We start from the raw sequence: 14,297 nt of genomic DNA on the forward strand, positions 1-14,297 counted from the left end.
CCTTCCTTCCTTCCTTCCTTCCTTCCTTCCTTCCTTCCTTCCAATTTCCTCTTTTTTTAAAAAAAGAACTTGTCAGGCATTAGGCTTATAATAATGAGTAACATAAACTTAATTTGAAAACCAAACAAAATACAGTCTAAATATTATTTTCTGCTTATTACTATTATGTTTTCTGTTTACTTGGATTCACCCATGAGCCAGATATTTTGGGAATTAAAGTAATATATGAGAACTAAATTTTGGAATAAAATTTAAAAGTTTGAGAAAGACTGATAGAAAAGGAAACCTCATACAGTAGAGATGAGTGTAAATTTAAATAGCTGGTTAGTAAAATAACCTATCATAACCTTCCAAAATTACAATACAAATAATCCAATAATCCCAGTTCTCAGAATCTATGCTACAAAATTCTGACCATATGCATAAAGATATAATGGATCTTTATAAATTAGTTTAAAACCATACAATATTTTTAAAAGTTGAAAAAGTTAAATGCCCATTAATAGAAAATATTGAAGTAAATGTGTATCGATATGTTCAATCTAAGGGATTACACAATGTCTCTACAAAAAATGGCATAGACAAAATTCATAGTAGGTTTTTAAGTCACCTGGTAATTGTCAAAAATGATCTCATTTATGTTAAAAAGAAGCTCTACACTTATTTTATACACATAAATGTATTTATAGATATACCAATGCATAGGAAAACACCTTAGAATTTTTAACACCAAATCCTTTTAGTGGTTACCTGTGCAGGAGGCAGTGAATTGGTGAGGAAAATGTGTGGCAAATGAAAATGCTTCACTTACGCACTTTCTGAATGGCCTTCATGTTTTCATCAACAGCACGCACTTACATTACACATATGCCATGTATTAAGCACATGTACATATACACAGACACACACATACTCACAGCAACATATGCATACAATTTTAAAAATATGAATTAAAAAAATAGACTTCTCTGAATAAAATTACATGTGCAGGTAACAGGTTAATAATGATCACACATGATGGTCAGAAATTGTAAATATCAATCAAGGGACATATTCTGAAGCAATTAAAATATTATTTTGCAGAAGTTCCACAGACTGCCACTTCACAGAGCAGGTCACTGTGGCAGGAGATGTCAAATAGCTGCCCAGTTCCTCAGGGTGACCCTGACTCCCGACACCATAGACCAGGCTGCCCCCAAGGCTGGCAGGCCCAGAAAGGGTAGTGGGTAGATTTAGGGAGCAAGTTTCCATCTCCCAGGCTTTGACTAACACTTACCAAGCTCACAAAATCTGTGTATAAAACAAGAATGCCAAGTGATAAAATCTCTGTATGAAATTAACTACCACAGATATGATATGCTTCCTATGTAACTCTGCCATTATGAGATGCCAATTTATGATCCAATGCTTAGTTATGCATTTACGAAGGCAAATTAAATTATTACAGGAACCTGAATACTATATATCTGATTTCTTTTGTCCCTCAACTGCAAGGAGACTCACGATGAAACCTAAAACGTAGTCAAAAGAGTGGAGAACAGGATTTCTGAACCACGAGTACAAGAGGTAAGGCAGTATGTATAGTAGGATGGTCTGACACCCTCCCTCATCTTAATTATGATGGCCGGTCTCCTATCTCTGCCGTGGGGTAAAGCAGTCAAGTCCCCTGGATAGTTCTTAAGATGAAAGTGTCAATATTTTTCTCTGCGACTTTTTTTTTCTATCAACAAGTTAATACATTGAGACCTACAAGCCTGGGAGCTTCATTAAGGTGCCTCTACAAAGCTCTGCTTTGAGTCTCAGATGATGTTCTCATAGCTTCCAGGGAATAAATGTCGTTACTTAGATATTTTTGAGCAAGAGGAAAAGTTTTTGATATCATTGAAACAAATATCCTAAATGATTATGTTGATACTGTAATTGCACCCATATAAAATGCATGTACCTGTTTACAAAGATTAGATAAAAGTGCAAAACTGAAAATGTTTTGAACAGTGAAAACAATAGATAACTTTTTCCTTTTTAAGTATTATCAGAATAAATACATAAATATAAGCATCAATTAATAAAATCTAATATAATAATTTTAGGCAAAATTGATTCCGTCTAGTCACCGAATAGTCAAATAATTGATACATTATTAATAAGGCATTTCAGGCCTCCCATTGATGGGGGTTGGCTTATGGACATGGATACAAAATAGAGTATTACAAATTTACTTAAAATGATTTCAGTGTATACAGCGAGCCACTAGGTAGACACATGGGAGGAATGATTATAGTCAGAGGGCAAGTTCAAATCAAGATCTAAACAGAGAAATAGTCTAATGGTTGTTCAAGTAGAAATGTCCAAGTGTGGTGATTCTTAAATGCTATACATAGAAATCAGTGCTGGTAATAGATAGCTAGAGAGTGCTGTTCACATCAACCAGTGATTACTGTAAACCTCTAATTATGTGCTCTGGAGAGAGCCTCGTGCCTTTCCCACTGTAATTTCTAGTTCTTAAACTAGAACTCTATGACTTCAATTCAGATCTCAATGGCTTCTTAGCTGTTAAATGTAGGCTTGCCCATGAATAACCACTAATACAATCTGCTGTACCCTGCTGTACACTAGCAGATTTTGACAAGAATAATGACTTTTCTCTTTGATTCCAATGTGTAATGATGGTTTACAAAAAATATTCATAGCAGTTGGCTATGAAAATACTTGAGGGGATACCCTTGACTGAGTCAAAGAGCTTATCACAAATTTAAACAATATTAAAGCCCCAGAAGACAGTCATTGACCTCATCCTAGTTGTAACACAATTCACACTTTAGCTAAACACCTGGGCAGTGGTTTTGCGTTGAGTTTGAGAACAAAACAGAAGGAAAGGGTAACCCTGGAAAGGGAGGAGGGTGTTGTTAAGTCCTGCGAAGTTCACAGACTAAAGAGCCTCTTCAATCATATTTAACTCAATAACTTAGGGCTTTTGCTTGAAGTAGCTAAGCTACCCTGGGAGGACATCCACTTTTTGCAATACTCAAGCCACACACTCTGATCCATAAAATCATGCCTGGGCTTTGTACGGTCCCTCCTTCCCCAAGTTAGTGTAAGATCTGAAAATTCCATTCGTGGCTCAGCCCACTTGGCCTCCCACGTCACTTGTAATAGACTAAGCAGGCAATGAAAGAAGCTACGTTTTACTGAGTGAACAGCTGTGCCAACAATATCAGTCGAGGTATGGGAATTAAAGTGCACCTCTCTCTCCCATTTCTCAGAATAGAAGCAGGGACACGTAACCCGATACAATTCATGTTTTATATTGTATGAGTTCTACAGGAAGTATTTGGATGAAGGCAATATTTCTCACCAAACAAGGGGCTCATATTCCAATCTTTTACTAAATAAAGGACTAAAGAGCAAACCATCAGAAAGATGGACATTCTGGTGACTATCTCCTTTGTCACTAACACACTTACTGTGGCTGTATATCCCGGGCCCCAAAACAGCATGAACGCCTTCCCTCATGATTAATTTTCTTTCTATTGCACATGTTTGCAAAATGGCATAGGGATCTCATGAATAAGCAAGATTAGCAGCTCTGTTCTCATAAAAGCTTGTCATTTTTGTGCCAAGCTCACAACTATTCTCTAATAAATGTTTAACTTCCTCCCTGCATTTTTTGGGGGGAAGAGGAAGGTTCTGGGCTTGGAGGATAGTCTTGTACCCTTAAAAGAAGGACATGACCTGTTAGCCTACAGTTCAGTGTGCAACTGCTTTTAGGAAGCAGGGCAATTCCTTTAAAGTCACATTTACAACTAAAGGAATGCAATTATTCTTCAAATGTAAGGATGATGCTACTGTTTTAAATTATCAGGGATGGGTTGGTTCTGAGCCATTCACATGTCTTTCTCCTTTATTTTATCTTATGCCAAGTATTTATTGAGCAATTTCTATCATATAAGAAAGTACTGGGGCATGTGTATTTAAACATAAGTAAGACATTAACTCTCATACATGGGTTTCTATTATAAACTCTTTGGAAAATATTTTAAAAATCAGTCTGCCTACCAAATACAGTTTTAATCTTATCTCCAACCAACCAAAATTATTGGCATCGAATTAATGGCCACGGCTCTTATTTGTACTTACTTTAGTATGATCAATAGCAGAAAGAACAACTCTTAGGTCTAGGCTCCCTCCACTTCAATAACAGAAAAAAATATGGCTCACTAGACATTTTTAAATATACCAAGGAGTATCCCAGGCAAATCAATAGATGTGACCTTCATCGTTCATGAGTCAGAAAGTGTCACATACTACCCTCTTGTCGTGGTAGTATTACTTACTCACACGACATAACGGAATACAATACAACTCATGTGGAAAATGAGTAAATTAAGTTATTCTTTGAAATTCTATGTTTCTAGTTTTAACTGAGCTATATAAATTTTCGTATTTTACCAGCCTAAATAAAAAATATCCTTTAAATAAAATCAAACCTAATATAGCTATTCATTCAATCTTTAAAAGGTTACTTCATATCAAAGCAATGTAGTGTATAAATATAGAACTTAATTAAAATACTATATATAAAATATTAACAGCTGCAGTTATTAAAATTACATTAAACTCCCTTGAGCTTGGCTGATGTAATATGAGCTCTCTCTTTTTTTCAATTTAGTAAAAGGCAGAATTTGGTTTAACGTATAAGTTACGGCTTTTATATTGTTTGTTCAAATTTACTAACCTGAAACTGTAATCACATAAAATTACTCTGCCATGAAAACACCACCAAGCACAGTAACTTAATTTTTCCATTGGGTTCCAACAAAAATATCATATTTAATTTTTTTCTTTCATAATATTTTTAAGGCATCTATTTTTTCTTCCCACCAAGCATTGAACTTTGTAAATCAAAGTAGATATTTTTTGCTTTGACCTTTTCTAATGAGGATATAATGAGGACAGCTAATAAACTACTGGTAATTTGAATGTTAAAGAACTTAGACAGAAAAAGTAGATATTATTCTGCTTGCAGATTAAGGTAATTATCTGATCTTAATTGTAATAGGTCATCCAAACAACTTGGGGACACTAATTAGATTGTACTGTCACCTAAAACCAGAAAGTCAGATGGTTATTAGACTTGGTATGGTGATCACTTTGCAAGGTACATAAACTTAAATCACCATGTTGCACACCTGAAACTAATATAATATTGTATATCAATTATAATGTAAAAATGAAATAAATATCCAGGTATAAATCATCACTATCAAATACATAATGGGTTATTTTATATTTTTTTACATTCTTTTATACTTCTTAAAATTTTGACATTCACCATGTATTTCTTCATATAATTAGAAAATACCTTATTTCTAAGTGACTGAAATACAACTGACCTAAAGTGTGGAATTTTTTACCTTTCTAAGCTTCTAAAAGATGTCCACTTAATCTGATCAGTTATGATTTATTTAGATTGTAATAAAGTCTGACTAAAACATACATACTCTCAAAAATCAATTCAAATTTTATTCTAGGTGCACTTTAAGTGAAACTCTAATATGCACAAGTTAGTATTACAAAGCCCATGTTCCCATTCTCTTTTTGTGTCATCTGTTTACAAAGCTCCTATGTAGCAAATGAACTTCTAACTCTGGTTGAAACAGACTGAGGGGAGCCAAAGGGTGGCCCACTACTGCTGCTTCTGCATTCCCATCAGTGCACTCTTCTCAGTTAAAATCAGACAAACAAAGAGGAATCCAGTCCCTAATGGGGTCAGCATAGTATAGCGGACTATATATATATATATATATACACACACACACACACACACACATATTGCTGGATACTATCAATCATCTAAGACACTGGAGAAGAAATGGTAACATAGCACAAATTACATCGATGCTAACTAACCATTCCCATGAACTTCGTAGGGAAGTGGAAGAATGCCAATGTATCCAGAGAGTGAGGAAACAGAAATACACTGTCTGAGATACTTGGGGATCAAGACAATGGGGTTCTGACCTCCTTTCAATGCTCTTCCTTCACCCCAAGCTCTCTCCTAATTTTCATACATTTGATTTCTTTATTGGGGAAAAAAGATATTGCTAAGAAGGTAAACACAATCTTCTTGCATGATAAACAGGAAAACAAGGCATAAATAATCGTGAAATTGGAAACTGTTCTGTTGCAGAGAAGTAAATAAGAGACAAGGGAGCCTATGAAAGGGGTGTGAGAAGTAAGGGCCAGCCCCAGGACTTCAGCATGGGCCTCATCAGACAGGGTCCTAATTACACATTACTGGATCTGAAAGATGCACCAAGAGTCATCAGGTCAGTGGTCCCCAAATTTGACTGACCATCAAGTTCCCTGGGAAGTTTTACAAAAATAGGGAATCCTAGGCTCCATTGCCATCAATCCTACTTCACTGGGTTGGAATCCAGTGAAACTGGGTCCTTCTCAGTGCATTTTACACAGTAAGAAATTCAGATCACATTCAGTTTGTCTTTTGTTATAAGAACATAATTTGATTTGAGAGACCTAATCAGAGTATGGGAGCAGAAACTGAAGTTTTTAAAAAAGTAATATATAGTCATACATACAAAAGCAAACTGCTTCTTCCTTCTGTCCCCTTTCTCATCTTTCACAAATGCAGTGATTTTTTCCCCCTCAGTCCTAGTGATGCTCATGTTCCTATGCCCCTCAGTCTACTCCAAAATTTCAGAGTAAAGGAATGTCAGTCCTTTAGGCCTTGCCTCCAAGTCCCTCCTTTCCCTGCCACATACACACACCTTCAGAGAAAAGGTACAGGGAGAAGAAACCAGAGGAGTAAATCCCTGTCGGTGGAATCCACACAGCTTCCACTAGGAAAGAAAGCTATTAGGAAGGCAGCGGTTTTGCTAGGGTCCTTGAAACCCAGCTATATTGACTGAAGTATTCTGGATACCCAAGCCACAACTTAGATAAAAAGTGTGCTATGTTAAACTAAGAATTTTTTGTGTTTAGACCATTTTATATATTTCATATTTTACATTTGTAATGGTTGGTACCTCCAAACATCCAATAATATAATAGATTCTGGCAATGCCAGAACACTAGATTTTGTCATTGTAAATTTAAGATAAAATTGCTTGCACAATTTGGCACTCAATTATCCAATAAATATTCATTTACGAAGCCGTTTGAGCATTTGGAGTTTGATGCCCAACTATGATGATTAATTAACAGATAATTTCCCTTACCCAGAGACAGAAATATAAAAAGTCTTAAATATGCCTCGGTTTTAATGCCTTAGGAATAGAGAAGGGTGGAGTGGGGTGTTCCATCAAAGAGCATAGGAAGCAGATTAATTACCTGACCGGCCATCTCTTTGGAAGTCTACGTGATACCATTCTCCATCATTCACCTTCTTCTGCAGAGCTCTGATTTTTATTGTACCTGACCCCATGTCTAGGAGGAGGTAGAGGTGGCCATCCAGCATCTCAATAGCGAAGAAGTCGACCTTTATCATCTGTGGGTGCTTGGCATCTTTTTGGTGTCGTGGCTTGCCATGGCTAAATAAGATGAGTCCATTTGGCTCTGTGGTGCGGAAATCAAAGGATATGGAGCCTGTTTTCTTTGCATTCCATTTAGGCAAAGAGATGAAAGACTCTGGGGTTTCAAAGGTGATGGGGTCCAAAGTTGCAACATTCTCACATTTAAATGCCACTACTCCATGGATCTTCATCTTAGGGTCTCCTTGCTTGGCGAGTCGAGATAATTCCAGCCTTACATCATTATTTTTGTATACAACCTGTAGGCAGAGGAGAGCAGTGATAAACCAGGCTCATATTTTTATATTTAGAATCCATCATTGGCTCATGTAATGGCAAGTAGATCATGAAAAGGAACACAATATTTAGTGCCTTTTGATGTATTAAGAGTTTTTTTTTCAGTCAAATAACATTCAAGTATCAATTCATTGAGCAGTAACCATTCCATTCTAATGCCATTCAAATAATTCGTGCATACACACACAAATTGCCTGTAGTGAACTCAAATAATATGAATAAATCTGCAGAGAGATTGTATTTCAAGCATGTGCAGACTTGAATTTATAAAAGCCATTTGCTTTCATTAGTTGGCTATTATACTTTGCTTATTAAACACAAGTATTGAGGTTTTTCAGCTTTCTCATCACCAAAGTATTTGAAATCAGAAACTTTTGTGTAACAGTCCCCCAAAATATAAGATCTCTTCTACGGGATCTATATCCATGGTAATATACAGCGTGGGGCAAAAGGAGGGGGTTACAACTGTGAGTACATAAAAGGAAGTTTATTCTTACATTATCATTTATTAATTCTTGTATTATTTTCCATGCAAACAACTGTAAACCTACTCTTGCCCCATCCTTTATATATTATTTATAAGACAGCCACAAGTTGAGGTAGAAAAACATCCTAAATTTTCTCAGACAAATCATAAAATACAATTAAGATGCAGAAGCTCTCTCTTCCCTATCCTACATTAATAGCTGCTTGAATAATGTCATGTAACTCTGGAGCACGGGTGTTTATTCTAAATCCACTCAAGCTGTATTACTAGTGTTCCCTTTCACTTTGAATATGAACAGATGTGAAACAAAGCTTGTCCTATACTCTCATTTTCCGAAGCACTTCATCTGAAGTGTGGGTGGCTCTGACCGCCGGTCTGAGGGCTCTTTTGTACCCAAACGGAACACTGGGTAAGTCCCCTGGCAGGGCTCAGAGTGTCATGCATCTGCTGCCACAACCCTCTATTGAATTTGCAGCTATTTTGACATCAGGATAAAGAGAGATTCATACCCTTTCTCTACATAATGCATTTATGGATAATTACATTTCCAAAAAAATGTAGGTTATATTGACATAAGGATAAATTGGTTAACTATGTCCAGATAATTATCTAAATTCTTTTAAGAGAGCACTCAAAATTTCACAGTGAGTAACACTTCAGGTTCTAAACTCGTTTATCAATGTGTAAAAGTACATTTATATAACAGAAAAAGTAAGAAAGCCTAAGTCTGATTAGTGCTATAAAGTTAACCAGGTCAACACAGTAGTTAATTCTTCCAAACTCAAGGCCAATTGAGCCAAGAGGTAGTGCTATTCATGAGTTTCCCGATATGATTTGTTAATGGATACTTTAATTTTCAGAGTGATTAAAAGTGCATGCTCTGCTAGTGGACTCCCTATGTTCAAACTCCAGAACCAACATCACCCAGGTGAACGGTCGCTAAGTCTTCTTTTTCTCCTTTCTAGGGAGATCATACCTTATAGGATGATTATAATGACTAAAGAAGAAAATGCATGTAAATGTCAAAATCTACATAAAGACTATCAATCCAGTGTCAGGTACATGGTAAAATTATCAGCTTCTTCAAACTACATAATAATAAATACCATCAATCCATTATTAAGTTCACATAGAGATACTAGTTCTAAATTAATCCATTATAAGGAAACATTTAGAAATTAAGCACACTCATGCAATTAGCATTTTATACTTGATTCCTGCCAACTAAATAAGTCACACATTTCAAAAGTTAGTCCTGGTGTTTCAGTTTACCTTTATCTTGAGGAAGGATTACAATAAAGAATAGCATATCCCTTATTCTTTGAACAAATATGAAAAGTGTTTTAACAAGCATCTATTGACAACAAAAGAAGAGCAAATGAATTTAAGCAATAACAAAAAGGAATTAGATTAAATCTTAAGTATACTTCCTTGAGAAAAATGAAAGCACTATAAAGCGTTGGGAAAGTCAACTTAGAATTGCCTTTCTTTCAGCTTCTTTAGAAGTGGACAAAATGCTTTCCACACATCATTTCCATCTTTTATAACCTGTCAGCATAATGTTCAATCTACCCCAAATTCGTTTTTATTTTCACTTGTTATTTATAGTTTAATATTCAGAAATTCTTATGATCAGATACTAGTTAGGAACAAGTATTTCCCATCCAAATGATGAGATGATGATGTCAGTCTGTGCTAACACATTGCCTGTGCAATAGAAACACAGCGAAGGAATTGGGTATTTCTGACACAAGCAAGTGGGTTTAAGGGTGGGTATATTGCCACATGAGTCCCACACCAGCTACCAGAAAGCTGAAAGGTGTGGAGTAGGACAAGTCTAGGTGGTGATTTCAGTGAGGGAGTAATGGTGCCATGAGAGAACCGGGTGCCCCAGTGCTAGGAAGGGTCAGGGAGATGGAGAAGAAAAACAGGGATTCCCTTGATCATATAATACAGAGGCCTTGCATTCTTCCTCCACCCACCCCCCAGAAGAAAATTAGTCTTCATATTCTATGCTTTGTGTAGGCAGGGACCCTGCTCAGTACAGTCCAGCACCAAGATCAATGCACCTGACACAGAATGGAACACAATAAATATTTGGTGAGAGTTGAATAAAATTCTTCCTTTAATTTTATCATGCTCCCATATCATAGACTATTATTAATAGCATTATTTACAAATATAGGTAAATACAACAGAATGTGGCACTGTGGATCAATATCATAACCCAGCTACTATTTTCAGCCTATTTCTCTAGGAAAATGTAGACACTCCAGTGGATGTTCAGTTATAAATGGAAAGCTGGCCTATGCATTAAAAAATTTCACCTTCAAACTCATTTTGCAGGGTGTAAATTACTTTTCCAGTGAAAACCACCTGAGTTAAAATCCTCCAGATGTCGAATCATTTTCCTAGAAGAACTATCTTGAGGAGAAACACAATGTATTTTTTTCCCTTTTCATTTTATATTATTTGAAAGGCATCTCTAGAAGACAGGAAAGCAATTTGGGATAGACAGAGTGATGGCTCTCAGTGATACACTATTACTTCATGTGACCCAGATTTCATAATCACCCTGGGTTTCTAAAGTGAAACCTATCTTATCATGTGACCCAGATTTCATAATCACCCTGGGTTTCTAAAGTGAAACCTATCTTAAAGGGACCTGAACATACTTCAATTATAATAATAAGGAATATCCAGTAACCATTCCAAATCTTCTACAAATTCTCATGCAGGCTCTTTTTTGCTTCTTTTTTACAATGTTTCTCAATCATTTACAACTATTCATATATGTTTTTTCCTATTTACATAAAAAGTTGTAATTTATTTAATAGTTTCAACCTTCAACAAATTTCTATAATACTGTCACATCTTAACACTTGTGATGATATTATTGAATACTGATTTGGATCTGTTATAGAATCCAGGTATTCCTTGGAATATTGATTTTTTTGAAGAGTAACTCAATATGTTAAAATTTCATGAGCTTTTATCATAATTCCCAAAGGAATAGAAATACACATAAAAGAGGACTGAGATTTTTCGGCCACTTATTTGCTATTTGCTCTTTTTTTGGGGGGTGCAGGGGGTAGTTTTGGTTTAGCTGCCATCTAATTTCCACACACTGCTACATGAACTTCCCCCGCTTCCCCAACATCAGTTAGAATTTTAGAATGTCCCTCACACTTAACTCTGGAAGAATAGGAGTAATGCATTTGTGTTTTAGGCTTGAAATATGAAATAGACACTCACTAAGTATTTTATTTTCTTTTATTCTTTTTGCATCCATGAGTCTGTTTCTGTTTTATTTGTTCATTTATATTCTTTTTTTAAATTTTTTAATTGATTATGCTGTTACAGTTGTTCTATTCCCCCCTTCATTCCCCTCCACCCTATCCCCCCATCCCCACCATTACCCCCCTTTAGTTTATGACCATGTGTCTCAAGTCCTTTCGATTCTATATTTCCCATGCTATTCTTGCCCCCCTTCTATTTTCTATCTACTGTCTATGCTACTTATTTTCTGTACCTTCTCCCCCCTTCTCCTCCTCCCACTCCCCTGTTGCTAACCCTCCTTGACCTTAAAAGCCCTGACATATATACAGGCTAAAGAATGGAAGTTTGAGAGTCTGGATAAAGCCTTAGTTTAATCACAAAGTGATTACCTACATCAAATTGCCTAACCTCACTATGTCTCAGTTTCTTAATTGCTAAAACAGACATCGAAAAAGGAAAGGCAGCCCACGTCCATTAATCCTAAAGCTCCCCCCCCACCCCTCAGTCTATATAATTTAGGGCAGAGGTAAAAGATGCCTCTCGTTCCCTTTCTTTTTCTGTACTTTTTCCAGTTGAGGTTTTTAAGTCAGGGCATTGTTCTCTGTTCTGAGACATATCAAAACACTAATCCATTAGTAAAAAGAATGTTCACTACACCTTTAGGCTCACAGACATGCCTCAAGGATTGTATCTACCTGAGGTTTGTACAGATGGTGTTGGACTGGAAGCTGATAGATAAGGCTCTTCCCATAGGAAGCAAAAGTGTATGAAATCAGTAGTTCAGTAGGAAAACACCTGCCACTCAGGTGGCTTTTTTGGTTGTTATAAACATGTTTCCGTTTAGAAATTTCAGTGAGGACCTTGACTTAATTAAACTAATTAGCATGCACTGATCAAGGCTTTTCATACCTTAACTGAGAATATGCAGAGTGGTGAACTGAGCAGTGTTAACTGAGTCAAAGATCTACGTAGAGATCTAGACTTTGTTATGACTGTCCCTGAGAGAACATGGATGACTCATTTGGAGCCGATTCTTGGTTTTCTCTTCCATTCTTAGGAACAGTAACAAGTGAGGACTAGGAATCTCGTTCTCAAGTGAAATCTCAGAGAGGATTTCAGCTCACCCACTTTCAACCCTATAACTTTGTGCAAATCCTTCAAGCTTGCAGATGCCCCATTTTATCTGTAAAAGAAATACCATTATCTACCACATTATGGTTATTATAAAAATAAATTATATTTCAATGAAAGTGTTTAGAATAGGGCCTGGCACAGAGTAAGTGTTCAAGTAAATAGTAGCTGGTGTTACATATGCTTTGGTATATTTAGAAATAACAGTATTATTATTCTTACAGTGAATATAAATATTGTAACAAGGGTAACAGCTACCATCACCCAAAGTAGATAACTGGTCAATGTTTTAAAGTAACTGATAAAGCAGCAGAGTCAAAGAGATCAAAGCAGACTGGGGATTCCTTGTACATCCTGATATTTATATCATAGTTTGAAGTACACAGTGGGCTTTCTCTACAGGTGAGATTTCTTAGCCAAGAAATACACATGGGAAGTAGCCATCCTCAGAGCTGAGAGGGCTTCTGTGGCATGTAGCAACGATGCTCCCACCACGGCCACAACAACCAGAGTCAGTGTGGGTTGATGAAGCATGTACTCCCTGCCAGTCTCTGTTACAGAAGATTTATATGTATCATGTGTTTACTTCTCACAAGCATCGTAGGAAATAGATTAGGTTGTCTTATTTTATGACTAAATACGTGCCCCACCCCGAGCTCACTGTAAGTCTTGTATCATGACCATGTCTAATACTGTAATGGTGTTAACCTCAAACTTTGCCTTAGCATCTCAACAGGAAATTCCACTTGCTTTTTTTATAGCAGTTGCTAAATAAGAGATTCACAATCAAATAGCTGCTTGCTACCTTGCAGAAGGATGACCTTGTTACCAGCTACACGGATTCCTCCAAAGCCAGTATTTTCTTTCCATTTGTCCTCATTAAAATATCTCTAACTGAATAAAATATTCATAGAATTTTCATGTGCCTCTTAATTAAAATGTCTCTTCAAGAATGATTTAAGCAGAGGGACTATTTCTCTGTTTGCAGCACTATAATGTAGTTTTTCAACAGATATTTCATTATATATATACATATATGTATATACATATATATACACACATATATACACTCAGGCTATATATACACAAATACATACACATATCCTAAAATTCCATGAGATTTAAAAATTACCTAAGGGGACTGCTGCTTTTGTTTTATTTTTTGCTTGTTGTCAATGCATTTAATTCTTGTACTTTATTAAGACATGATGAGAGTATTTCAAATGTCCAAATTTAATTCCCTTTTTCTTCTCTCTGTGATTTGTTTGCACACCATCTATTTATAGTAATATGCTTATTTCAAAACACAACCAAGAGCTAGCCAGTGAGTGAACAGTACAAGGACCACTTCAACAACCGAGAAATAAATTGCATTTGTTTTGTCATGACCCAGATAAGGAAGAGCTCAAAAATGTATTATAACTTTCATCTCCAACACTAACTTATTTGCTACTTTGAAATTAATTTTCAATCCCCACAATTTCAATTTAATCAAATAAGTACTTGTTAGGTAAGGTAGTGAAGAAAATATAATTTCAATCCTTCCCCTGTGTATATATGTCTGGTATAACGAA

General features: G+C 36.0%; 1 protein-coding gene across 19 annotated transcripts in view; it reads right to left on the minus strand.

Annotated features, from left to right (window-relative positions):
• NRXN1 (neurexin 1) overlaps positions 1-14,297 on the minus strand; it is a 1,104,034-nt gene that overhangs the window by 605,580 nt on the left and 484,157 nt on the right. For all 19 annotated transcript variants that reach the window (XM_053667086.1, XM_053667087.1, XM_037161205.2 and 16 more), the window contains one exon: positions 7,351-7,789. In XM_053667086.1, coding sequence (XP_053523061.1) covers positions 7,351-7,789 — 439 coding nt within the window. The remainder of the gene's footprint in view (positions 1-7,350; positions 7,790-14,297) is intronic.

This window comes from Artibeus jamaicensis, unplaced genomic scaffold (assembly GCF_021234435.1).
Source record: "Artibeus jamaicensis isolate MK-2021 breed Jamaican fruit bat unplaced genomic scaffold, CSHL_Jam_final contig_465, whole genome shotgun sequence".
Lineage (NCBI taxonomy): Eukaryota > Metazoa > Chordata > Mammalia > Chiroptera > Phyllostomidae > Artibeus > Artibeus jamaicensis.